General features: G+C 33.5%; 1 protein-coding gene across 3 annotated transcripts in view; it reads left to right on the forward strand.

Moving 5' to 3' along the window:
* The window catches only part of GRID2 (glutamate ionotropic receptor delta type subunit 2), a 1557400-nt gene that overhangs the window by 931990 nt on the left and 599718 nt on the right, over positions 1-25692 (forward strand). For all 3 annotated transcript variants that reach the window (XM_005555440.4, XM_045393369.2, XM_005555439.5), the window contains exons 5-6: positions 9465-9518; positions 18804-18977. In XM_005555440.4, coding sequence (XP_005555497.1) covers positions 9465-9518; positions 18804-18977 — 228 coding nt within the window. The remainder of the gene's footprint in view (positions 1-9464; positions 9519-18803; positions 18978-25692) is intronic.

A 25692-nucleotide genomic window follows, 5' to 3' on the forward strand; every position in this document is an offset into this window, starting at 1 on the left:
GGGAAATTTTGTTGTGATGAAAGAACAGTAACAGATAACTGTTTCTCTGGTTAAGTGTCAGGTGCAAATATTTCTCTGGTTAAACATCAGGAATATACATGTGTATGTGAGTGTATGCATGTGTGTATATGAAATTTTTAATCAGTTAACCAGTGTAGCAAATTGCTCACATTCTGAAAAGAATATGGAAACTAAGTCTTACTAAGGAAAAGCACATTTTCTTATACCACTTTAAAGCAAATAGTCATGGAACCACCTTTATTTTTCAAAGTCTTCTATGGTTTAGTCTCTTTCTCTATCAGTTATACAATGGATGCACATAAGTTAACACAGTGGAGTATAAGTAAACAAAAGTCTAGTGTATCTCAAAAATGTCCTGCAACATTCAGTTTAACTGTAATTATTCTAATTTTGAAAACTGCATAACAGGTTCTGCAACTTAGAAGCAGAGCGCTATGAGAAAATTTTGTAGAACATATCTTTACTAATTATGAAATCTGGCATCCACTCCTGTTTAACTTTATGATTTGGGTGAGTTACTTTAACTTTTTGTTCCTCAACTTCTTCATATTTAAAATGCATGTAGTTCTAGTGCTTGCATGATAAGGATGTTGTGAGAATTGAATGAGTTATCTATATGTATGTGTGTGTGTGTATATATAAAAACACATAGTGTCATACATAGTAAGCACTCAATATTAGCTTATACTATTATTATTGACATACTGTAAATAGTGTTCAATAAGCATTTACTGGATAGAATAAATGCTGTCAAGCATGACCATTTATGAGTACTGTCAAAAGTACTGCAGTAACTTGAATGATTTTTGAACACATATAATGTTCCAGGTGCTTTAGATACATTTAGCCATTTAGTCCTCACTATTCCTCCATGAAGAAAATGTCATTCAGCTCATCAGGAACCTGAGACTCAGAGTATGTAACATACTTTGTTACAGTTAAGGAGGTCCAGCATTTGAGTTCAAGCCCATTTATTCAACTTGTATTTTATTTTTCTAGTTTCAGATAGTCTCCAAGTCCTGAGGTATTTGGCTTTGCCAATTTTGAATTTAATATTTCTATACTTAATTACTATGCAAAAAGTTAAGATCTTCTCACTTGAGAAAATGCCAATTGATTCATTTTCTGATTTAATTTTTTAATTAAAATGTTTTCTAATGACTTCCTTTTTATATCAGCTTATCAAATAATTTAGTCCTACATGAGGTAGGGATATCCACAGATGTGTAAGGATGAGTTAGGGCTATAGGGTTCTCTTATTTCCACAAGCAACATTTAGGAAAAGAAATCTGACCTGTTCCTAGCAACCCATTTTATTGAAACCCTACTGTGTGTCACTCACTGTAAAGGGATAGACCAGCGACCAAAATGAAGTCCTTACTGCCGTGAAACTTATTCTACAGCACAGAAAGAGATGGTAAATAAGTGACTGTGTGTGTATGTTATTTGTCTCAGGTGGGGTAAATGAAGAACAGGACAAAAGTAACAGAGACACATGGCGGGGCAAGAATAGATGATCATAGAAGTCATGCCTGATGAAGTGACATGCAGAGACCTAAATGAAATGAAGGAGGGGGCTATGTGTGTGTCTGTAATGGAAGAGCAATCCAGGAGGCAACATAAAGACAAAGGCTGAACTATACTAGAGGACCAGCAGGGAAGTCATTACAGCTGAACCAGAGGGACTAAGGTGTTATATAAAATATGGACAGCATGGCCCTCACAGCCACTTACATAGCTAACTACGATTTCATTAAGGCTGGGATAGAGGTTGGCTCAGAGTGTCAGGCAAGCACAAAGGTTGGGATAATACTGCTTGGGATTAGGGAGGTATGAGTGGGAAGGATTTAACATTTTGTTCACAATTTGAGTTATGAGAAACACTTTGTCAAAGAGAGAAACTGAGAAGAGATCAAAAGGAACAAAGCAAAGCATGAAAATCCACAGCTGTGAAGAACTCATATATTGCATTTAGATGTGATCAATAGACTTTAAGAACTTTATTTTTTCTTTATTGGCTTCAAGATAGCAAGAAAGCCTTAGTTCATAAATCCTAGCAATTAAGTGCCAATTTGCCCCCACATCATTTTAAGCATTGATCGAAATCCAACTAAGAACTCATATTCATTTGTTTGCCTGTCATACTTAAGAATTAATTTACTCTGCCAAGGGTCATTTAGCTATTAAAAAATAATAGCTACAAGAAAATAAATATTTTAGTGTAATTTTCTGATGGTGCCAAAAGTTAACATATTAGCGTATAGTAAAATAGGCAAGGGATGAGGGGTCCTTCAACAAACACTGCTTTTCCTAATGTTTTGGCATAGTGCACCTTAAATCACTACAACAAACATCCAAAAGAACCCAATGCCAGCAGAAACAAAGAATTAAAGACAGTAACACAGTGGTTTCTGACACTGGCAATAATTTTTAAATCTTTATTCTCATGAGGTAAAGTACTGAATCAAGAATTTACTTTTAATCACTGTTCAATCTTTGTTCAATACTATATAGAACACAAGAAGGTTGGTCTATGCCACATGATGAATGCAGTCTGTTTCTTGCATTACACATTAAGAAGCAGAGCAGGTAGCACAATGTTGGCTAAGTCTCAGCGGTGGCATATTTTCATCTCCCACGGGGTGTGGGAAGACCCCACTGCACAGCAGTAACAATAAATCCAGCATATCCGTTTATGAAATAACTTTGGCAGTAATGGCAAGAGGATTTGGATGAAAGTGTATTTGTGGTCTTCCAGCTGGAAGATCAGAGCAGAGATTCTAAAGCAAAAAAGCAGAGTGGAATGGCAGATAGTGGCTGCTTGGATAAGAACAGAAGACAGTTGAGGATCCATGCTGAGCGCAAGGGGAAATGCAAACAAGACAGTCCTTTCAGAATATCCCCATGCTGCCCAGTGTTGGCGTGAGGGATTACTAATGCCATCTGCTGGATATTCTTGGGATTTAAAAATGGAATCTAAACAAATAATACTCCAGTTTCCCTATGTCTTGGCTTCAGTTCTTAAAAGAGAAAAACAGCAACAATAACCAGCTAAAGAAAACAAGTGATGAAAACAAAACTCAGGTCATGTACATGTTTATTATACCTTGAGAACGTTGGAACTTTGGCCACTGTATTTCAGACATAGTATTTATAATAATTGAATTTTTTTGGTTGGTGTGTGTTTGTTTAGTTTTAGCAGAACTCTGTAGTGGTGTACTTTGGCCATATGTAACACTCAGGCAACTGGATATAGTTTGTACTGTAAATCCACAAAGCCCGTGCTAAAAATATATTATACACTATGAAATTTATATACTACATACTCTCTTTTGTTGGAGAGAACATTGTGGTTTTATTTTGTTTTTAAATCGGGATAAAAATAATTAAAAGGAAAGAAGAACATTTGGTCAAAAACATTACATATCCATTTGTGTCTTATATAAAATATAGTAAGTCATCTATTGTTTTTGTTTGGTGGAAATATTTTCCTCTATCATGCTCTCTGTAGGATTATTGTGTGATTGCAATTTAAAATGACAAAATTCCTTCTGGTATTTCAATAAGATTTTGGAACCTTTAGAAATGTGTGGCTAAATTAACATTGATTATAGTCTACATTTTCGAAACCGTACTAATCCCATGAGACTTGCAGTGGGAAAAAAAAATGGTTTCTGTGGTCAAATCTATTTGGAATATTCTATAATCCAATTATCTTCTCCTAGAGATCAATAAGGCACATGAACTGAGATGTGAGGAGTTGATATTTACTGACAGTTTACTACATACCATTATCTCATTTAATGTTCATTCTGATTCTATTATGTGGGCACTATCATTATTCAAAAGGAAACAGGTTTATAGGGTTTATAATTTGTTCAACGTCACACTAAGAAAATAAAGGTACTGGATCTGACTTCAGAGACTGCACTCACAAGTACAAAGCTATATGTCCCATAATATCAATCAGTGAAATAATATATATTGATATAATTTTATGTTAATTATATTTCTATATTCATATTAACCTGTTTAAAGCTTTGAGCAATAATATGGTAATATCATCTGTTTAACTTTGCTTAACCCAACATTTCTAAATCTAGTTAGTTACAGGAAACTCATTAATTTTAGTGGAACTAGCGTCCTACAGAATTCAGTTCCAAAAGTGCTGATATAATTAAGCTATAGTATTGCAATAGATGAGAAGCCAGGAAGGGAGTGGCTCTTTAGTGTTTCTCTGGCCACTTGTTCCAGCATATCTGCTGGTGTTCTCTGCCTATGCATGTCCCATGCTGGTCTCCACCTGACGATTTGGAAGGGCTAGAAATAGGGAAGCAAACACCTGATATCTTTGCTGCTGCAGGTGCACAGAGCACTGGAACTCTCTGCATAAATGTGAATATTTAGGACATCCTGCAAAAGGAACAAGCTTAATTTAGTTAGGCCACAAGGTTGAGTGATAAACAGCATGTTACTGTTATTGTTTAGTCAATTAAATCATCCCCTGTACTTGTAGGAACTGTTCCACATTTATTACCAGTGAGAAACAAGCTCGGGTAGTGTTGTTGATTTCCTTGTGTTGGATTGCGTTATACTTAGCACATCTAAAGATTTGAGAATGAATGGTGGAAGACACAGTGATAAATTGTCGAGCTTTTCTAAAGATTCAGAAGTTCTAAAGTTCCTGCCAGTGACAGATGGTCTGTCCTTACTCATTGCTTGTCTTCCTGACAGGACTTGATTTTTTTTTTCTTTTTTGCTCAATTCACTTACAGTAAGTTCAGTTTCTTGGGAGGTGGGATAGTTTCATTTGTTACAATTACATTACTGTATTTCGAAGTGGCATCAACTCTCTATGAACATGTCATGCTCTTTTTGGATTATTAATGTGCACATGTGTAATGACAAAAGGGAATTATAGGATAAGAGGAAGAGAGGAAATGCACTACCAAGGGAAATCCATACCTCAATCTTTCTGTTATTTTGATAACCAAGCATACTATTAAATAGAGTCCTCACTGGATAGTGTTTTTTAAAATAAATATTATTTTAGTACCTCCAATATTTTATAATAATCAAAAACTTTTTGAAAATTTTGTTTAAACTGCACAACTAGTGTTTATGAGCTTGTAAAATATTTCTAAGAATTCACACAATGAGCCCAAACAACTATAACAACGATGTGCTTAGATATTAAATAGTTTCCAAATGAAAAATGGAAAATTGCAATCAAATTTCTTAATTCCCTTCATCGATTTCAAATATGTTCACTGCTAAAATAGGAGATTAGAAGATATGCTATTTAGATAAGGAAGGTGGGAAAAGAAAACAATTCCCTGTGGAAGTAAATATAAAGGCTTTAAAAATTCTAGCTTGTCTTCAAATAACTTCAAAAATCCAGAAGTAATTTAGCCCTCAAGTTAATAATGCCACTAGTGTGATATAGCATTATATAGCTGCAAGTGTTACCAGGTGGAAAGGGATCGACATTATTTAAAAATATAAAAACAATCAGGTTAATTGATTTGGGATTTACAATAGTTGTCTTCTGTTATCTACACAAAGAGCTCAGAAATTCTTTTTATGTAATTTTTTTTCATAAGAGTGCTCACTCCATATTATCTCAATTTGATAATACATGAGAAGTGTAAACAACATTATTGCTCCTTTTTCTCCTTTATTTCCTTTAATTCTACTTCTACTGTGAGTTTACCCTCTTTGAAGTGATATGCATATACGTGCATATATGTTTCACTGAATATATATATCATACTATAAATTTATATGTGTGTGTGTGTGTATGTGATGTATGTGTATAATATACTACTCCTTTAAGTGAGAGAATTCAAAGCTTACTAGATTTCCAAGGTCTAGGCGATTGAACTCCATTTTATCTTTTTATTCCCCTTACTAAATGCTCCTACCATTACTGATATAAGTTACCATTTTATTCAGTGGCTTTTTAGCATTGCTTTATTTTGGTAACATTCAATTAGAAAATCTCAGAAAACTCATGCCAGCCCACTGGTTATGCATGAAGATGTTAACCTAGACCTAGGGAAATTATAATCCTTGTTTAGTGAACATTTTCTCAGATAGTAAATGGAAGAATTAACTGTGTAGAACATTACAAAAAAGTTTCAAGCTTCTTTAACACATGGGGTCACAATAATAATACATGGATTTTAGTTGTGTATCTATTGCATATACATTGATATATAATTAAAAAGACAAGACATATCTGTCTTTTTATTCTTAAGGACCATTCTAGTATAATTGGATTTTCTTCTCCAGATAAAAATGTGTTGGAAAAAGGTTCTAAATATTCAATATTTTTGAAAAGGCAAACAAATATTGCATAATTTTGAAATCATGCCTTTATAAAATCACAGAAGTAAAAGTTACTCTAGTGAGTATGTTTATTAAAATTTATTAAGGTTACAAAAAGGTGCATAGATGAAGTTAATAAAAATGCTTTTCTTTAAAGATAAGATGAGCTAAATTACTCTAACAAGTAGACCCAAAATGTATTGTTCCACTACTAAAGGTTTGTTTCATGTCAGCTCAGTACCGCAGCATAGAGTAGAAAAGGGGAGTCTGCTCAGTGCACTGGAGCTATTGTGGCTTCCAGGGTCCTCTACGCATGACGTCACAATCCTAGTAAGCTGGAATGGACAGAGAGCAGACACAAGCACATAGGAGGTTTTATGAGTCAGGTTTGAAAGTGGCATACATCACTCTGCTCACATTTGATTGGCTTAGAACTCAGTCACATGACCTTGTAATTCTACCCTGCAGTGGAGGATGGGAAATGTAGCCTACCTGAGTGTCCCAGCAGAAGGAGAGAATGGATTTTCATGATCATCTCGCAGTTTCTACCACATGAACCCTTGACTTTGCTTAAAAATAGAGATGACTTTAAATGATTATGCTATTAATATAGTCTAGTTTTTCTGATAAACTTTGTATCCACTCACTTGTTTGTAGGGTAGGGTATTTTTTAAATTCATTTAGTAACCTAAATTGGAGACTAAGTTTGAGGACTAATGATTTTAGAATAGTTGGTCAAATAGAACTGGTAGGAGACCTTGGAACTTGAGAACCCAAAAGAGATTCAAATAGACTCTTTCTTGAAAATGCACATTAAGACATATAGGACTCATACTGAAGGTTCACAGATACTTAATGCCCACCTATGGTGAAGAGCACTCAATTTAGAACATGAAGATAGATTATTTATTCATTTATCTGTAGTAATATGCTGATAATTGTTTGCTTGTAACAAATTTATACTGCTAAAATATCTTATATGTTAATACTCATGAATAAAACCAAAGACGAGAAGGAGAGATTATCTCCTTGCTGACCCTAAGCAACAGAGGATAGTACAATGAGTAGAATCATGGCTTTAGACAACACATTTGTCTTTCTTCTTCACAGAAATACAAGATTTGTGCCTCAATATTATTTCATTCTTTTGCCTAAAATACTTTAAGATGAAGAGCCATGGGTAAATTTTATAGTCTAGATAGTTACTGATAAGTTATTATCATAACTCTTACCTTCTACTTAGTCCATAAATGCTGTTGCACAAAACAACTTCTCATTTAGTAATTTCTACAGGTAATGCAGAGTGCTCATAGTTTAAATTTTGCTTTATCTGATTACATAGTGAAGGTTATTATTTAGCTTAAAATGAGGATAACTTAAGCTAAATAGAATCACTCTACCACTGTTACTTCAGAAGTATTTTAAATCTATACTGCCTATCTGTTGGTATTCACTTCTTTTTCTCTGAGTTCTATTTACATATTTTAGTAGTGATTTACACCCTTCTATAACATATTTCTCTTTATTTTACCCAGAAACCCACTTTTCTTATATCTTAGTTTCTAGTTTGAAGTCTTTTAAATCTAATGGAGCCCCACATATTTTCTATTACTTTTTATTGCTAATAAATTATTCATTATTTGTCTCTAGGATGATTAAAGTAAAACAATCAGAAAATTTGAAATAAGGATTACCATTACTAGTATAAAGTGTTTTTTTAGCGAAAACTGAAAACTGCCATAAGTTATATTTTAAATATTAAGTTTCACCTATAAGTGAAATACATATATTTCAAAAATGATAATAATAAAGCTTAAAAGTAGATAACATATCCTCAATTCTCTGATCATGTACTATCTATATACCTCAATAAAGTCACAGGGAACAACATGATGTATAATGGAATAGTATGAAACTTGTACCAAATGTTAAAAAAGCAAGATTCTACAACTAATTATGTACTTTGAAAAAACATTGGGTCACATACCAAATATATTTCCAATTTTATTTTTTGTGATGCAATGCATCTCTTAGCAGGTATTTTTCAGTAGGACAAAGAATAGCCACCAAAATGCAATTCACATTTTATAACAACTCCTTGATAGCTATTTGAAGGCATCTTCATTTGAAACCCTATCTTTGAGTGTTATTGCTAAAAACAACAGAATTATCTCCTGCAAAATAATCTCACTTATTATATGCCCATGCCATGCGTAAATCGGAAGAACACATCTTAGAATATGTATGATAAGATTTAGCAGAGTGGAAACTTTGATATAGAAACTGCACCTACTACACACATACACACATACACACACACACACACACACACACACACACACACACACACACACACCCGAGGCTTAACTTTTTTGGCCTAAGCCAAGAATCATTTAGAATAAATGTATCTGAAGTTGGTCAAATAAGAGTGCTACCCATATATTTTTGTTCTTTCCGTTAAATATATTTTATTTATTTTCATTTTATTAGCAATCTAAAAGCTACTAAAATTTCCTACCCATGCTTTAATGCTAATATGTTGTCTATCACTTTTGGTATTTAACTTTGAGATAATTTAAGAATTAGATCACCTTAGAATACACATGACAAAAATTTGCAGGAAAATATAGAGCAGTTTACTTAGTCAAAACAGTAGAAAGCATATACACAGAGAAGTAGCAGAAGATAAGAATATTAAATTAGAGCCAGATTGTAGAAGCTATGTACTTTGATATTTATTAGGTAGATGATAAAAAGCCATCAAAGTTTATTTTGAGTAGCGAATGTGATTTGAAATTTTATCTCCACTCTCAGTTAAATCACAAAGCAGTACATTTTATTTATGTATTTTTTTTCTGTTGAAACCCATGGTTTTCTAGGTTTTGATGAATTATATTTTCAAATTTAATTAGCAAGTATACAGTGCATCTATGTTTCAAACACAAATGCTTCTACAGTGTTTTGCTAATGATTTTTCCATCTTCAATTAAGTAACAAAGACCTTTTTAACATACGACGATTCATTTTTTTTGTCATTTGCAAAGTATATTCATTAGTTTGGTTTGTTTTGCATGATTAATTTTGACTGATAGCTGATTTGTTTTCTATTCTAGGTTGTGGAGACTAATTTGGTTGCTTTTGACTGTCACTGGATCATTATAAATGAGGTAAAGCTAACTAAACCTTATCGTTATCTCTGTGTCCTTTTTTCACATATATAATTGTCGCATTTCCAATCCTTGAATTGGCCTTGAATTTTTAAGAGGAAACAACACGTGAAGTAAACATTCAACTTACTGAGTGAATGCTGTTTAACAAAAATAGAATGAAGTTTTTAAAAATGATAAGGGGCTTTATATTAATAAAATAAATGGAGAAAGTCTTTCTCACTGAGTATCTTTTCGCTCTTTCTGTTGGCTCATACTGCCTGCTCAAGGAGATCATCTTTATAAAAAGTACAGTTCTACTTTGTAAGCAAAATAAACTCCTCCCAGGGGAGTGCTTGCGTTCCGTTTATATTTTAATGTTGTTTCTAGAACTGTTAAGTCCACCCTCTACGTGAGTATTAAAAAGTTCAGCATATGAATATGAATAAACAGAGAACAGATTTTTCCCTTTTCATAAGGAAGTACAACTGTTTTCAAATCTTTAGACTTGTCAAATTCTTGTGAAAGTCTTTTGATTTTTGCAAAGATAATACATAAGATTAAAAATATATTACAACGTAAAAGCCCTATGAAATAAGTTGTTCCATTAGCACCTGCCAGTCAGAAATAGAAGGAACACGAGCAGATCAGTCATGGACAAGTAATGTGATCACATGGATTTTTCCTCAACAAGATGTAGTACTTGGTCATAACTATTACTTATGAATAAAAATAATGTATTATTTGTTCATTATACTAAATACACAATTCTAGACTAATAAGGTTTGTTTTATGGACAAAATAGTATTTTTGGATAAGAATCCTGGTTTTCTAGTCAACAAGACAGGTTTGATCCTGGCTATGAAACTCGGTAGCTGTCTTAACATGGATATCAGCTCCTTGTGCCTCAGTTTATTCATTTGGACAAGTATAATAACAATTACCTTGCAAGTTCATAATAAAAGTTAAATGAGGTATTATCAGGTGCCCTTAACATAGTGCTTGACAAATGACACTCAAGAATGGTACTGCAATAATGATCATATCACATTAAAACTCAGAGATCATTCTCTTATATATTATTTTGTGGAATACTAAACCATATTCTCTGAAGTACTGAAGGAATGAAGTCCATAGAGAATAAATTATTTTTCTCTTTTTACACAGAAAAGTGAAAATAATTCCCAGTTTCAAGTTGTTTCTCTGACACTACACTTCATTGATTGAATGATCAATTTTTTTTATTTCAGAGTAAAGACACTGAAACCACCTTACAAGTCTGATTTTGGTCTGCCAAACTTTAGGTTTCTATGAATTTTAGCTGTATTTCTCATGCCAAAATAAGATAGGTTTTTCTGAGATTTCCTCAGGCAATACGTATATGGAGATCTGCTTTTCAATAAAGTTCTGATACCTTCTAAATTACTAGTATGTCTTAATTTTCATGTGGAATAACTAAACATTGCGATAGAGGGAAAGACAAAGCAAAAGGAATTTAACAAACCTTCGTAACTTTTCAAATTAAGTATTTTCATTTCAGTTTTTCTCCAAGGAAACTAAGTTTCAAACAAATTAAACAATTCAGCAAATATTACACAGCTATTAGTGATGATAATGGGATTTAAAGCTTAATCTTTTTCAGTGTAAAGCTTTGGTTGATTTTGTTTTGTCTGTCTTGTTTTTAGCTTTTAAGTTCAGGGGTACATGAACAAGTTTGTATGTAGGTAAACTTGTGTCGTGGGGGTTTATTGTACAGATTATTTTGTCACCCAGGCATTAAGCCTAGTGCTCATTAGTTATTTTTCTTGATCCTTTTCTTCTTCCCACTCTCTGCCCTTCAGTAGACCCCCAGATGTGTTGTTACCCTCTTTGTGTCCATGTGTTTTCATCATTTAGCTCCCACTTATAAGTGAGAACATGAGGTATTTGGTTTTCTGTTTCTGCATTAGTTTGCTGAGGAAAATGGCTTCCAGCTCCATTCATATTTCTGCAAAGGGCCTATCATTCTTTTTTTGTGATTGCACAGTATTCCACAATGTATGTGTTACACATTTTCTTTATCCAGCCTACTGATGGGTATTTATGTTGATTCCATGTCATTACTATTGTGAATAGTGATGTAATGAACATAGGCATGCATGTGTCTTTATGATAGAACAATTTATATTCATTTGGGTGTATTTATATTGGGTATATTCACCCAGTAATGGGATTGCTGGGTGAAATGGTAGTTCTGCTTTTAGGTCTCTGAGGAAATCACCAGACTGTTTTCCACAATGGTTGAACTAATTTACACTCCCACCACAAACAATGTATAAACATTCCTTTTTCTTCACAACCATGCCAGCATCTGTTATTTTTTGACATTTTAGCAATAGCCATTATGATTGGCGTGAGATAATATCTCATAGTGGTTTTGATTTGGATTTCTCTAATGATCAGTGATGTTGAGCTTTCTTTCATATGATTATTGATCACATGGTGTATTATTTTGAAAAGTGTTGATGTCCTTTTTTCCACTTTTAAGTGGAGTTGTTTGGTTTTGCTTTAAATTTTTTAAGTTCTTATAGAACTTAAGAATAATAGACCTTTGTCAGATGCATAGGTTGCAAAATTTTTTTCCCCTTCTGTAGGTTGTTCACTCTCATGATAGTTTCTTTTGCTGTGCATAAGCTTTTCAGTTTAATTTGATTCCGTTTTTCAATTTTGCTTTTATTGCAATTGGTTTTGTCATCTTTGTCATGAAATCTTTGCCCATTCCTATGTATTGTCTAGGTTGTCTTCCAGGGTTTTTATAGTTATGGGTTTTACATTTAATGTTTTAATCCATCTTGTGTTATTTGTTGTATATGGTATAAGAAAGTGGTCTAGTTTTAATCTTCTGCATATGGCTTGCCAGTTATCCCAGCACCACTTATTATTAAAGGAAAGTGTCCTTTCCCCATTGCTTATTGTTGTCAGCTTTGTCAAAGATAAGATAGTTGCAGGTATGCAGCCTTATATCTGGGCAATCTCTTCTGCTGCATTCATCTGTGTGTCTGTTTTTGTACCAGTATCATGCTGTTTTGGTTAGTGCAGCACTGTAGTATAGTTTGAAGTCGGGTAGCATGATGTCTCTAGCTTTGTTCTTTTCCCTTAGGATTTTGTTTTTTCATACATGCTTTTTGATACATTTTCACTTAGAATTTTGTTTTTGACTATGAAAACAACATCGTCACCCACTGTTTAAGGCTCAGTTTGTACTTCGGAAGAAATGGTCTCTTCATATGATATAGGTGTACCCTGAATAGATTAACATGTATTTAATTGGTAATAAATAAATATTTTTGATAATTATCTTGATGGTTTATATTTTTGAAATTCCTCAGTTATAATCTTATGGGAGCTATTTATGTCACTAGCTTTTTTTGGTTTTAATTTTTTTCTAGCTTACTTTTTTGAAATAAAGATTCTTCTAATTTTTTGTTTTTATTTCACATCCTACCTTGGACAGGGGATAGACAACACAGATTTCCTGATGCAAAACCAGCTGAAGTCATTTTACCTATTCATGTCAGTCAACCTGATTAGAAAAATAAAGTGACTTCTTACCTTCTTAGATAAATTGATTAATTTAGATGAATTAATGCTTATAATCACTAAATTGAAATGGCCATTCTCCTCTGACGGTTGATAAGATTGCAAAAGGACCCCCTTAATTAATTTATTTTTTATATGCAATTTAGCTTCTACAAGTATACCTGAACTTAAAAGTATAAACTGAAGTAGAACTTCTGAGAACAACATGGTCATTAACCCACTGTTTAAGACTCCATTTGTACTTTGGAAGAAATGGCATCTTCATATTATATAGGTGTAGCCTGAATAGACTAGCAAGTATTTCATTGGTAATAAATAGTATGGAAAGAACAATAAAAATTTGTTTTCTTGTATTTTTCATAAGTGTTATGATTCATGTTTTTAAATTTATTAAATTTTATTTCATAAAATATTAGAAATGAAATATTGTCATTAAGTAGATGCTCCATAATTTGGGCCACTATTTTGCAAAATAAAATATCCATATAAATAAAGCAATCTAACTGGTAAATAACTCCATAAATGTTAGAAGTCTAGGAGATGATTAAGGAGACCTCAATTATTTTCTTATCCTTCAAACTTAGGTTTTCTACTGTGAACTGTCTAATAAAACCTCACCATCACAATCACTGAAACCTTTATCTCTTTCTTACCCACAGTCCTACTTTCTTGTCCTCCAGCAGAGGTACAATTTCTTTTGGGCAAGTCACACTGCCTAGCCTCTTAAAAATACAATGTCCACAACCCATACCATTTACATTACACTGGTTAGTACTTTTATCTGAACAAGATTAAAACTCAGAGCATGAGCAAATGTTTTCTGTATTTTAACCCATAAAAAAAATTATTGGCTGGTATATCCAAAATCAACACTCTCACTTTCAAGTTATTCCATTCACCCACCTTATTGTTCTTATTCATCCACTGTATTCTGAAATATGCCTCAGAAAATGACTTTTACAGTTTTCTTGCACACTTTTCATTTACATGCTTGTTTATAGGAATTTATAATGGATGAATTATAATGTTCCCTAGTTTCTATAAATGAAAAAAGAAAAAACATGGATTTCTCAAAATTGCTAGGAAGCTAATAAACTTTAAATATAATAAAAAAAACCCCTCAAAATATGCAAATGCCCATTTTGGCTGAACATGGAGAACATGAATCTGTCTAGTTTTGTTTGTGTAGCTATTATTTTGTTGCTAATTTTAAAATGGGTTGCAGACATTGATTTAATCTTATTGCATCAATAGTTTTTAAAAGAGTGAATATAAATCAAAGTTGGCATTGTGCATCATGATAGAAATTGATGTAGAAACTTGAAAACAATATATTTTTTTCATTTGCATTAAGTGTGCTATAATAATGAGAGGCTGTGCTAGCTCATATGGTGTAATCAATCATATGTTAGTGCTTGGTAATAGTATTTATCTTCTTTGCGCAATCAGTGGATCCAGCTCAGAGCAGCCTTTCCATGCAAGTATTGTCATCCCTTCAGGGCCCTAAAGCAGATGGCCTAACACTTTATTTAAGTTTTACAAAAGTTAGAAATTCAGATAGGAAGATGTGCACTGTTCAGATCTGCAAGAAGCACAATGCTTCATGTACCGTTCTATTGCCTGATAATATAGAATATGACCTTTGTTGTCTTGATGTGATTTTACTGGCTTTTTACTTAATTTGAATAGTTTAAGACATTATTCTCTGTTAATCTGAGTACTCCTGAGTACTACATTTAAGGAGAAAGTTGTTGGTTTGAGTTTTTTTGGGTTTTTTTGTTTTTGTTTTTGTTTTTTGACAGAGTTTCACTCTTGTCACCCAGGCTGGAATGCAATGGCACGATCTTGGCTCACTGCCAGCTCTTCTGCCCGGGTTCAAATGATTCTCCTGCCTCAGTCTCCCGAGTAGCTGGGATTATGGGCATGTGCCACCAGGCCCGGCTAATTTTTGTATTTTTAGTAGAAATGCGGTTTCACCATATTGGTCAGGCTGGTCTCGAACTCCTGACCTCGGGTGATCTGCCCGCCTCAGCCTACCAAAGTGTTAGGATTACAGGTGTGAGCCACCGTGCCCGGCCGGTTTGGGGGGGTTTTGTTGCTGTTTTGAGATTTAAAAAGCCTATATGTGTAATGGATGTTTTTCATCTTTTCTAGTTTAATGATGAATTGAACTGCTCACTTTTAAGCTTTCAAGTAGAAAGTTGCCATTCTGCTACTCTTCCTGTTGGTACATAGCCTACAGTTGGATTTGTTCCATTTTCTAACATTTGCATAATTGATTCATATTAATGTTAAATTTTACAGAAGCATCAAAGGGTCATCTTTGCTAAAATATGAAAAATATAAACAAATAAGAAACAAACACCACATAGTAGAGGGCTTAATCTTAATAGTAAAATCTGCTTCATTTAGAATTGTTTAACATTTTAAAGCATTCTGGTGTCTAGAATTAAAATTTCAAGTATCAGTCTTTAGAAGATAATAAAATCTTACCATTCATTCATTCATTAAATCTTGCATTTATCAACATTTATTGATACCTAGTATGAGCCAGAATATTTGTTAGATGCTAAGAGATATAAGAATGGGAAAAAGGAAACTATTCCTCTGAAATAGTTATTTTTAATCTGAATTGGCATCTGATCTAATGGATTCTGAGAGTCTTTTCTTCCCCACAATCTTATTCATTTAAACATAAAGCTGATATACTACAAGGATTCAGGAATGATTCAATTCTCCTAAGAGATTTCTTCTGGGAAAGGGCTGTTTCTAGATGGGGTTGTATCCCCAGAAGGTATTTTAGCATTCCTTTTTTCTTCCTTGGGGCTTTCACAGCTCAGGATTCAACCTACATTAAATTATTAAAGCAAAGTGAATAAGAATATTTTGCCAGACATATTGACTTTGATTCTTAATAATTTTCAAATATCTAGGTAAATTACTTTTGGGAAAAAAGGCTTGCTCAGCCTAAATAAGTAAAATAGAAAAAGCTAAGTCACTAAAAAATATTTAATCATTTTTATTGCAATGTGAATTCTACTTTTATGAATATACTCAATAAAATAAAGAATATAAGAAGGAAAATAATTTTATAATTTGGGTTCTTTAAATTACTTACAGCTCAGGAATACTCTATATCTTTTAAAAGATTAAGATATTTAGTGGTTCTGTGGGCTTGGGAGAGTGAGTACTTTATTGGTAAACTAGTTCTTCACATGATTATTTTTAAAAATCTGACAGTTTAAACATTTTTTTAAAATTCAGAGCATTAGAATAATATAGATCCTAGTAGACTGCATAACATTTTAATATACGAGTTTATTTCTGGAATTTTTTTCCATTTAAATGGATCTCTTTATAGATTAAATGATCACTTGTCTTTCAGTGTTTATATAACATTGCATCTGCCACTCTTGAAATGCCCCTTTTGAAATGCACATGTAAAGTTCCGTAAATATAAAATAGCTGCCGAATCAAGTTTTCATATCACTGTTAAACTGTTTTTGAGATCACATGTCAAGACTAAAATTGCAAGTGAATTTTTTGAGACAGATTGTCTGTTAGTTTCATTCAGAATGACAGATTCTTTCTTCCCAGAAAATTACTTTCTCTTCCCTTCCCCATATAATAATAGGCAAAATACATTCAATTCAAATAGATATTTCTTCAGATATATTTTAGTTGTTTAGGTGCCTGAGAACTTCATCTTTGGAAACCTATGAAAGGTAACCATCCCTTTTCCCTTTTTGTGGGTTTGAAAAATGTCCTCTTAAAGAATTTGGCTCATGATAGATGACTACATCATTCCTTCCAGAATCATCAGGAAATTAAATGCTCAAATAATGTATCTTTACAGTTTTAAATTCTACCATTCATAAATATTAATCTAAATAATTCCTGTAAGGAAATATGGACTTGTATAACTTCTTCAGAGACTGTTTCTTTTGATGACATTGATAAATTCATCCCATGAATAGAATATTATGAATGAAGAGCTTCAAGTCTTCCTGAATCTTTGTTTATAAACTGAGAATAAATAGCATCCGATTGAGAGTATCATCTGTTAGCAGAAAATGGGATAATAAAGTAATTAGTATTTTGCTTAACATATAGTAGATATTTATTAAATGTAAATTTTTATCCAATATGCTGATTTGTCATTCATTGTGAGTGGTGTAGATACAGTATTGTTTGATAAAATGTTGATAAATCTTAGCATTGCTACAGCAAAAAATACCATATACATAAAACAACTTAGTTAATATTATGAGAAAAGTGGTACAATTTTCCACTTCCTTTCAAATGAAAGTTCCTGTCTTTATCATTTGTAATTTTAAAAATTGAAAGACATTGAATAGCAATATTAATATTAATTAACTTTAAAAGATGTCTGGTTAAAATCAGGGCTTCAAATGGAGTTGACAGGATACCATTTAATCCTACTTTGTGAGTAGATTACATAGAATTTAAAAGCAGCCTGCTCCTTGCCAGACAAAGTTTTTGGTGGCCACTGAAATGACACAGACTAAAGGAAAAGGATGGCATTTTAAATTGAGAAAAAACATTTTTACGGAACATTAAGGATTGATTAAATGCCCAGAAATCCAGGATATTGCACTAGATATAGCTGATGACAGGCATTATTTTATTCTCAGAACAATTTATACTTCATAAAGAGTATATATAAAGGATGATTTTTGAATCTAACATATGCTACAAGAAAGAACAATATATAATTGATCTGGTAAGGAAATAAAGAAAATTTACACCTATGAATTATCTCTTTTATTTCATTCTTCTGTTATAATTTCTTAGATCAAACCTTGGAAAAACTCACTGCAACCCAAAACGTATTTTGTGTCTAATCTTTTAGTTATGTTACCATAAGAATTGACTGAAACCAATAGTATATTAATTACAAAGACTTCATTGGATTAAAAGGTTTCAAATGAACACTATTAAGCACAAACTTCTCTAGTAAAGACTACCTTAAAACGAAAATTTACATTGATCACTTTTATCCTAATTCCATTTAGAATAGATAAAATTTGTTTAGATAAAATTCATTTAGATAAAGAGCACTGGGTTTCTCATCTCATCCTAATTCAGACTGTATTAAGCAACAGAAGTTTTCATCTACTCCTTACCAAGAGAAACATATGAGTTAACATCAATAATTCTAATAAATTATTAGAAAAACTCCTTATATATCCTCTTGCTCTACTTGCCTCGGTTAAAAGCCACATTTTTCATTGCTAATTTTGTGTGTGTGTGTGTGTGTGTGCATATGTATGTGTGTGTATGTGCATGTGTATAACTCTTACATGGCAAATACCTTCCTAGATACTCAAAGTAATAAGTAATTGAAATCCATTAATTAATAATAAACTATAATTGCAACTTACTTTGTGACCTTTTTAAATGTTTCGACCACACCTATATGTTTCTAAAATGTTCAACATTATAAATTATAAACTTATTAATAACCGTATGTAAGTCAATTGCTTCATTTAGAATTGTTAGGCCCTAATGTATATAATTTAAAGCACAGAAAGCAACTACAAATGAATAGATCATTTTAACAAAAATATGTTGCTTTCTTCGCTAAGCATTAAGGCAATATATTACAGTAACAGAATCCCTAACATTTACAGATAACAACTCAGTAGATTTGTGTTTTGTTACTGTATTAAAGTATCTCTAATTCTTCCACCTCTTATCTTATAGGAAATAAACGATGTGGATGTACAGGAACTTGTAAGAAGGTCAATTGGAAGGTTAACGATTATTCGGCAGACATTTCCAGTTCCCCAGAATATAAGTCAGCGGTGTTTCCGTGGCAACCATCGAATATCTTCAACATTGTGTGATCCAAAGGATCCATTTGCTCAGAATATGGAGGTATATTATAAATGACAGGGTATTTCTTCCAGGGTGCTTCGTTGGGCAATTGCAAGGAGAGCTTTATGAGTTGCTTTGGATTCAGAATTGTGTGTGTTATTTCTGAACAATTCTCCTCCTCCAGCAATTTCATAAGTCTGATGGGGAGAAAGTGCTAAGAATTTGTGTCTTTGTTCCTTTTGATCTCACTATAGAAAAAATTCTACTTGTTTAATTAAAAATATCATAAGTAAAGGTTATTTTCTTCTAAACAAGTAGGTCCATAATATTTCTCACAGGAGAATTTGTAGTTGGAACTACTGATTCCAAACTCCAAATTATTAAACTAATAAATGTATTTGACTTTCCTGGCATAAGAAGGACATAGATACGTATTCTTTTTTAAAAAGATTGATCTCCAGTTTGAATAACTCCAACCAAAAATAAATAAATATGAAAAATGTGCTCTAGCATTTTATGGTCACATCCAACTCCAAGAGGATATAGCTGAAACCTTCAGCATCCAGAATACAACAAAGAATTTGAAAGGTATAAATAAAATGTCTGAACAGCAAAACAGAGAACACCAAGTCCCTGTAGCTTACTCATAAGAATGCCCTTTAAATACTTACTTGAAGCCTATTTCTTTTTCTTAAGGAAAAGCCTCTCTGATTTGTTTTCACTTTGCACTGGAGATCTCAATATGTCAATCTGGAGGGACTGTTATACAAAGCAAGCACACAGGACAACAGCACTGAGCCTTAAGGAGCCCTTTCAAGGCAAGAGACAGGAGAAAAAAATCAATCAGATAAACTAACTCATATATCCTGTCAGCATAGGACTCTTCCTGCAAAAACAAATCTGTGCCATAAAACAACTCCTAAAGGTATTACTGCACTATAATGCTAGCATATAAGTTAATATTTAAACAATAACCCTGAGATATCAGCAAATATTAAAGGTATCATCAATTTTAGAAGTCAACAAAACCTAATATATTTTATAAACCTGTTCTTTAAAATATTTACTATAGGAAACATTTTTATCATCATTATTATTATTATACTTTAAGTTCGAGGGTACATGCGCACAGCGTGAAGGTTTGTTACATATGTATACATGTGCCATGTTGGTGTGCTGCACCCATTAAATCGTCATTTACATTAGGTATATCTCCTAATGCTATCCCTCCCCACTCCACCCTCCCCACAATAGGCCCCCGTGTGTGATGTTCCCCTTCCTGTGTTCAAGTGATCTCATTGTTCAATTCCCACCTATGAGTGAGAACATGCAGTGTTTGGTTTTCTGTTCTTGCGATAGTTTGCTGAGGATGATGGTTTCCAGCTACATCCATGTCCCTACAAAGGACGTTAACTCATCCTTTTTTATGGCTGCATAGTATTCCATGGTGTATATGTGCCACATTTTCTTAATCCAGTCTGTCACTGATGGACATTTGGGTTGATTCCAAGTCTTTGATATTGTGAATAGTGCTGCAATAAACATACGTGTGCATGTGTCTTTATAGCAGCGTGATTTATAATCCTTTGGGTATATCCCCAGTAATGGGATGGCTGGATCAAATGGTACATCTAGTTCTAGATCCTTGAGGAATCGCCACACTGACTTCCACAATGGTTCAACTAGTTTACAGTCCCACCACAGTGTCAAAGTGTTTCTATTTCTCCACATCCTCTCCAGCACCTGTTGTTTCCTGATTTTTTAATGATTGCCATTCTAACTGGTGTGAGATGGTATCTCATTGTGGTTTTGATTTGCATTTCTCTGATGGCGAGTGATGATGAGCATATTTTCATGTGTCTGTTGGCTATATGAATGTCTTCTTTTGAGAAGTGTCTGTTCATATCCTTTGCCCACTTTTTGATAGATTTGTTTGTTTTTTTCTTGTAAATTTGATTGAGTTCTTTGTATTATTAGATATTAGCCCTTTGTCAGATGAGTAGATTGCATTTTAGTACTTCGAGATTTTCAGTTTTAACAGTTTGGAAATATAAGCCTAGGAAAATTAGTTACTCTCTAATAATACTAGATAAATAAGGTGATTTTGCAAAACTACTCTGAAAAATAACCCCACAACCTCCCTATCCTTAGTCACCCTTGAATTTTTAAAAAAGGACTTGCCATTTATCCAAACATTTCTTCCAATTATTATCATTATAGTGCACAGATTGGCTCTAGGATCATTGAGCTGTAACTTTCTGTTCCCTACTACATTTTAAGCTCCTTTAGAATAGTTTCTTTCCATGACCAGGTACAGTGGCTACACCTGCAATCCCAGCAATCTGGGAGGCCAAGGTGGAGAATCATTTGAACCCAGAAGTTTGAGACCAGCCTGGGCAGCATGGCAAAACCCATCTCTGTAAAAAAAAATAATAATAAATAAAAATTAAAATTAAAAAATTAAAAATAAATAAATACATTAGCCAGGTATGGTGGTACCCACCTGTAGTCCCAGCTACTCAGGAGGCTAAGGTGGGAGAATCACCTGAGTCCTAGAGGTAGAGGCTGCAGTGAGCCAAGATCGTGCTACTGCATTCCAGCTTGGGTTTCAAAGTGAGTCCCTATCTCAAAATAAATATGTCCCTTCAAGAGCCCAGCATCATAAGTACCCATAACGTGCTTCTCTACCATTTCCTCCATCATAATTACCACAGTGCTTTGGATCTGTGTGAATATATATGTTTGAATGTAATTAAGGAGATGGCAATAGTCAAAGTAAATCCTCTGAAGCCTTAATGACGTCACTTTAAATTTCAGTTCCACCCTTATCTATATGTGTATTATTTCATTCTCACACTGCCATGAAGTACAGGGAAGAGGTTTAATTGGCTCACAGTCCTCGGGGCAGGGAAGCCTCAGGAAACTTACATTCATGGCAAAAGGAGAAGCAAACACGTCCTTCCTCACATGGCAGCAGGAAAGAGAAGGCCTGAGCAAAAGGGGGAAAAGACGCTTATAAAACCATCAGATCTCGGGAAAACTCACTACTTTCATGAGAATAGCAAGCAGATAATCGCCCCCATGATTCAATTACCTCCCACCAGGTCCCTCTTATGATACGTTGGAATTATGGGAACTACACTTCAAGATGTGATTTGGATGGGGACACAGTCCAACCATATCAATATGCTTATAATGTCCCATGTTTGCATTTTAACTGGTCATGGATATAATTGATGTGAAAATGATAGAATTCTAAATAGAAAAAAATAAATGAAATAATTTTTGATTTAGAAAATTATAAAATATTAAAATTTGTTTTTGTCAAAAGAAGTATCAGGAAATGAAATACAAACTTAAGGAAAATTATTGACTGTATCATTTAGGGACAGCAGAAATTATTTTATAGCATATTTGCCTAACAACATAATCTTTCCATTTCAGTTCATGAGGACTTTAATATCTGTGAACTAATATTTTATTTATGTCTATATTCCTAATCTTACCTGAAACAACAAAGCTGTATGGGGAAGCACCAACTTCCTCCTGACTCATACCTTCATCTTGGTCCTGTCCAACCCACAGATGGAAGAAAACAAGAGAACTACTTTTGCTTTGAGGATTTGTTACATGTTAGCACCCCACTTACGTGTGATAGAATTTGATCTCCGGACTGTTACTGATTTTAATATACATAGGCAGAGAAATAAAATTTAGAAAAAAGCAGAAAATACATTTCACAAACTTTTTAATTAGCACCCAAAGGCTGAAACCCAGGATTAGCTGAAGTTGCAAAATAAATATAAAATAACACCTTTTAGCTAGAAAATGGTATTTTTAGCAACATATGTAACAAGCAGGAAGTGATCCATTTACTGCTTGATGGAACTAATATTAGTTTGGCTGCTAATGGAGAGAAAACAGAAACATTCCAACACTTTTGCTCCTGCTTTCTCCATCTAAGAAAAATTGTCTTCAAATTGGGAAGCTTAGAGTAAAATTCATTAAAAGAAAGTAATCCACTGGTTTAGAAGGAACAGGGAGATAGTAAGAGTAGACCCACTGCTTTGAATTAGGCTTGCCAAATAATTGCTCAGAGTACCAATCAGTCAGCAGGAATGATCAAAATATGATAGCTCAAAAATACTGGAGAAACACTTAAGAAGAGGACCAAGGTACAGGAGATAGGTGTATTGTCCCAATTGTTGAAAGGAAGGAAAAAAGATTCTCATGGAGTTTAGCATATTAAATGTTACTATTTAGGTAAACTGTAGAATATATTACTAAATCAATGGTTTGGAATACTTCAGATAAGACAACAGGGCTCCCAATGCCATCGGTGTGTGATGTTCCCCTTCCCGAGTCCAAGTGATCTCATTGTTCAGTTCCCACCTATGAGTGAGAACATGCGCTGTTTGGTTTTCTGTTCTTGCAATAGTTTGCTGAGAATGATAGTTTCCAGCTGCATCCATGCCCTACAAAGGACACAAACTCATCCTTTTTTATGGCTGCATAGTATTCTATGGTGTATATGTGCCACATTTTCTTAATCCAGCCTGTCACTGATGGACCTGATGTATTGACGAGTTGATGGGTGCTGATGAGTTGATGGGTGCAGCACACCAACATGGCACAAGTATACATATGTAAGAAACCTGCACGTTGTGCACATGTACCCTAGAGCTTAAAGTATAATTTAAAAAAAAAAAAAACAAGAAAAAAAACAACAACAACAACAGGGCTTCCTTAAAAACAAGCACTGCCAACCTAAGCCCTTATTTATAGTTTTGTTTGTTTGTTTGTTTGTTTGTTTGTTTTTTAGATTGGGAGAATGTCATAAACCTATATGTTGCTTATTGATTTTTTGCATGGTGTTTGACAAATTTTTGCCTGAAATCGTTAGGAAAGATATTGAAAAGTCTTGATAGAATGATGACATTCAAACATTTTCACTGACGGGCTCCTAAAGGCAGAAGATAGTGAACACTCTGGCCTGAGATAGAAAGCAAAATAAAGCTCAAAAATATTTAAGTCTCATTATTACCTTCAGAAGTTATAACATTTGTGTATATATAATTAAAAGTAATACTCCAAATGATTTGCCAATTGAACTATTTAGTTGTTTTTCTCCAAATCTTCAAACAAAATTAATATTAATATCTAAATGAATCAATCAAATCTTCAAGCAATATTGATATGACTAGAATATGCCTTAGATATATTCTGTGGCTTCGAGCACTTCCTGATATCCACAACCTACCACCAGAGTTCTTTTGTCCTGAGTTTGAGGATTGTAGAACCAGATGAATATTCAAACTGCACTGATAAATATTCTATTCCTGAAATGCAAGGAACTGTCTATGGTCATTCACGAGATTCTATTCTTGGACCTAATATTTTTTAAATGTCTATCACTGCATGAATGAAAATGAATAAAACATGCCTATCAAATTTGTAAATGGCATAAAGCTAGAAGAGAAAGTTTATGTTGTACTAGATAATCAAGTTCCAAATTGTTAGTGTTGACTAAATAATAAGCCTAAAATTTGAAACAGCACAGATAAAGTATAAGTTCAAAATCAATTACATGAAGCCTAGATGGAAGAATCCTGGTTTGACAATTGTTCAGATTCCTTAAGTTGAAGGTAAATTCGGTGTGTGTATCACACAAATCATATTTGCAATAACTATTTTAATATAGTTGTGGTCTGTATGTCAGAAGAATTTTGCTAAGATAAAGAGATCTAATGTCTTACACTATTCTCTCCTAGTCAGATCACATCTGTAATAATGTGTCAATTCTGGATACTAAATTTTTAACAGAAACGTTGAAACACAAGAGAAAAATGAGAACTAAGATGATCAGCCTAGAAACTATACCAGGTGATGAAAACTAAAAGAAAGATATTTCAAAGCAAGCCATAGATGGTGTCAAATATTGAAAGCTTGTCACGTAGAGGAGGTGAGTGTGGAGGTTTGGTGATGTCAAAGGACAAATGTAGTGCCAATAAGGTAGGGAGGAATGATTGGTTATATGTGACATACTAGAGTCTATGATTTTAGAGGTGGTGCATGTTTCTGTCCAGTCAGTAAATGGTCATTTGTGTTGGTCGAGGCCTAAGTAGAAGTGAAGATCATCTGTATAGGAATTGAAGTGACCTTTTAAAATGCTGAGAGATAGTTTGGTATTATTGTGAAGGAGGGGTCAAAGGCCTTACAAATAAAAAAAATGACCAAAATCTCAGTTAATGATGACAGAAAAAAGCGATAAAGTGTAGCATAGGAAAGAATGTGAAGCTCGAAGAATGGGCACTGGCCTGCAGTCAAAAAGTGTCAGATTAGGAGGGGTAATGAAAAGCTCAGAGAATATTACCACCACTTCTTGATCCTGCAGTTTGGAATGTGGACAAATGAGGAGACATAGTCATTTACTGAAAACGCCTGTCACGTAATAGGTACAAAGTACTCACCTTTAAGACTAGCATAGATGCTCAAAATACATGCCTCAGGGTCTGCAAAAGAGAATGTGCCTCAGCAGTGTCAGGTTTGGATAAAACCCAGGTTACCAGAATTTTCCTGTCTCAACTTCCGTCAAACACACTTGGCTTTAAAATTGACTTTCGTTTTTTCTCCTCTCTCCATCCTTTGTCTTCTTTTACTTGACAAGTGTTTATCAAAAACCAAATATGTGCTAGGCTTTAGGCTAAGTCTAAGAGAAATAAATTATAGGGAAAAATGGAAGAGAAAAGATATACAGTATGAGTCCCCATCTAGG

The sequence above is a fragment of the Macaca fascicularis genome, chromosome 5 (assembly GCF_037993035.2).
Source record: "Macaca fascicularis isolate 582-1 chromosome 5, T2T-MFA8v1.1".
NCBI lineage: Eukaryota > Metazoa > Chordata > Mammalia > Primates > Cercopithecidae > Macaca > Macaca fascicularis.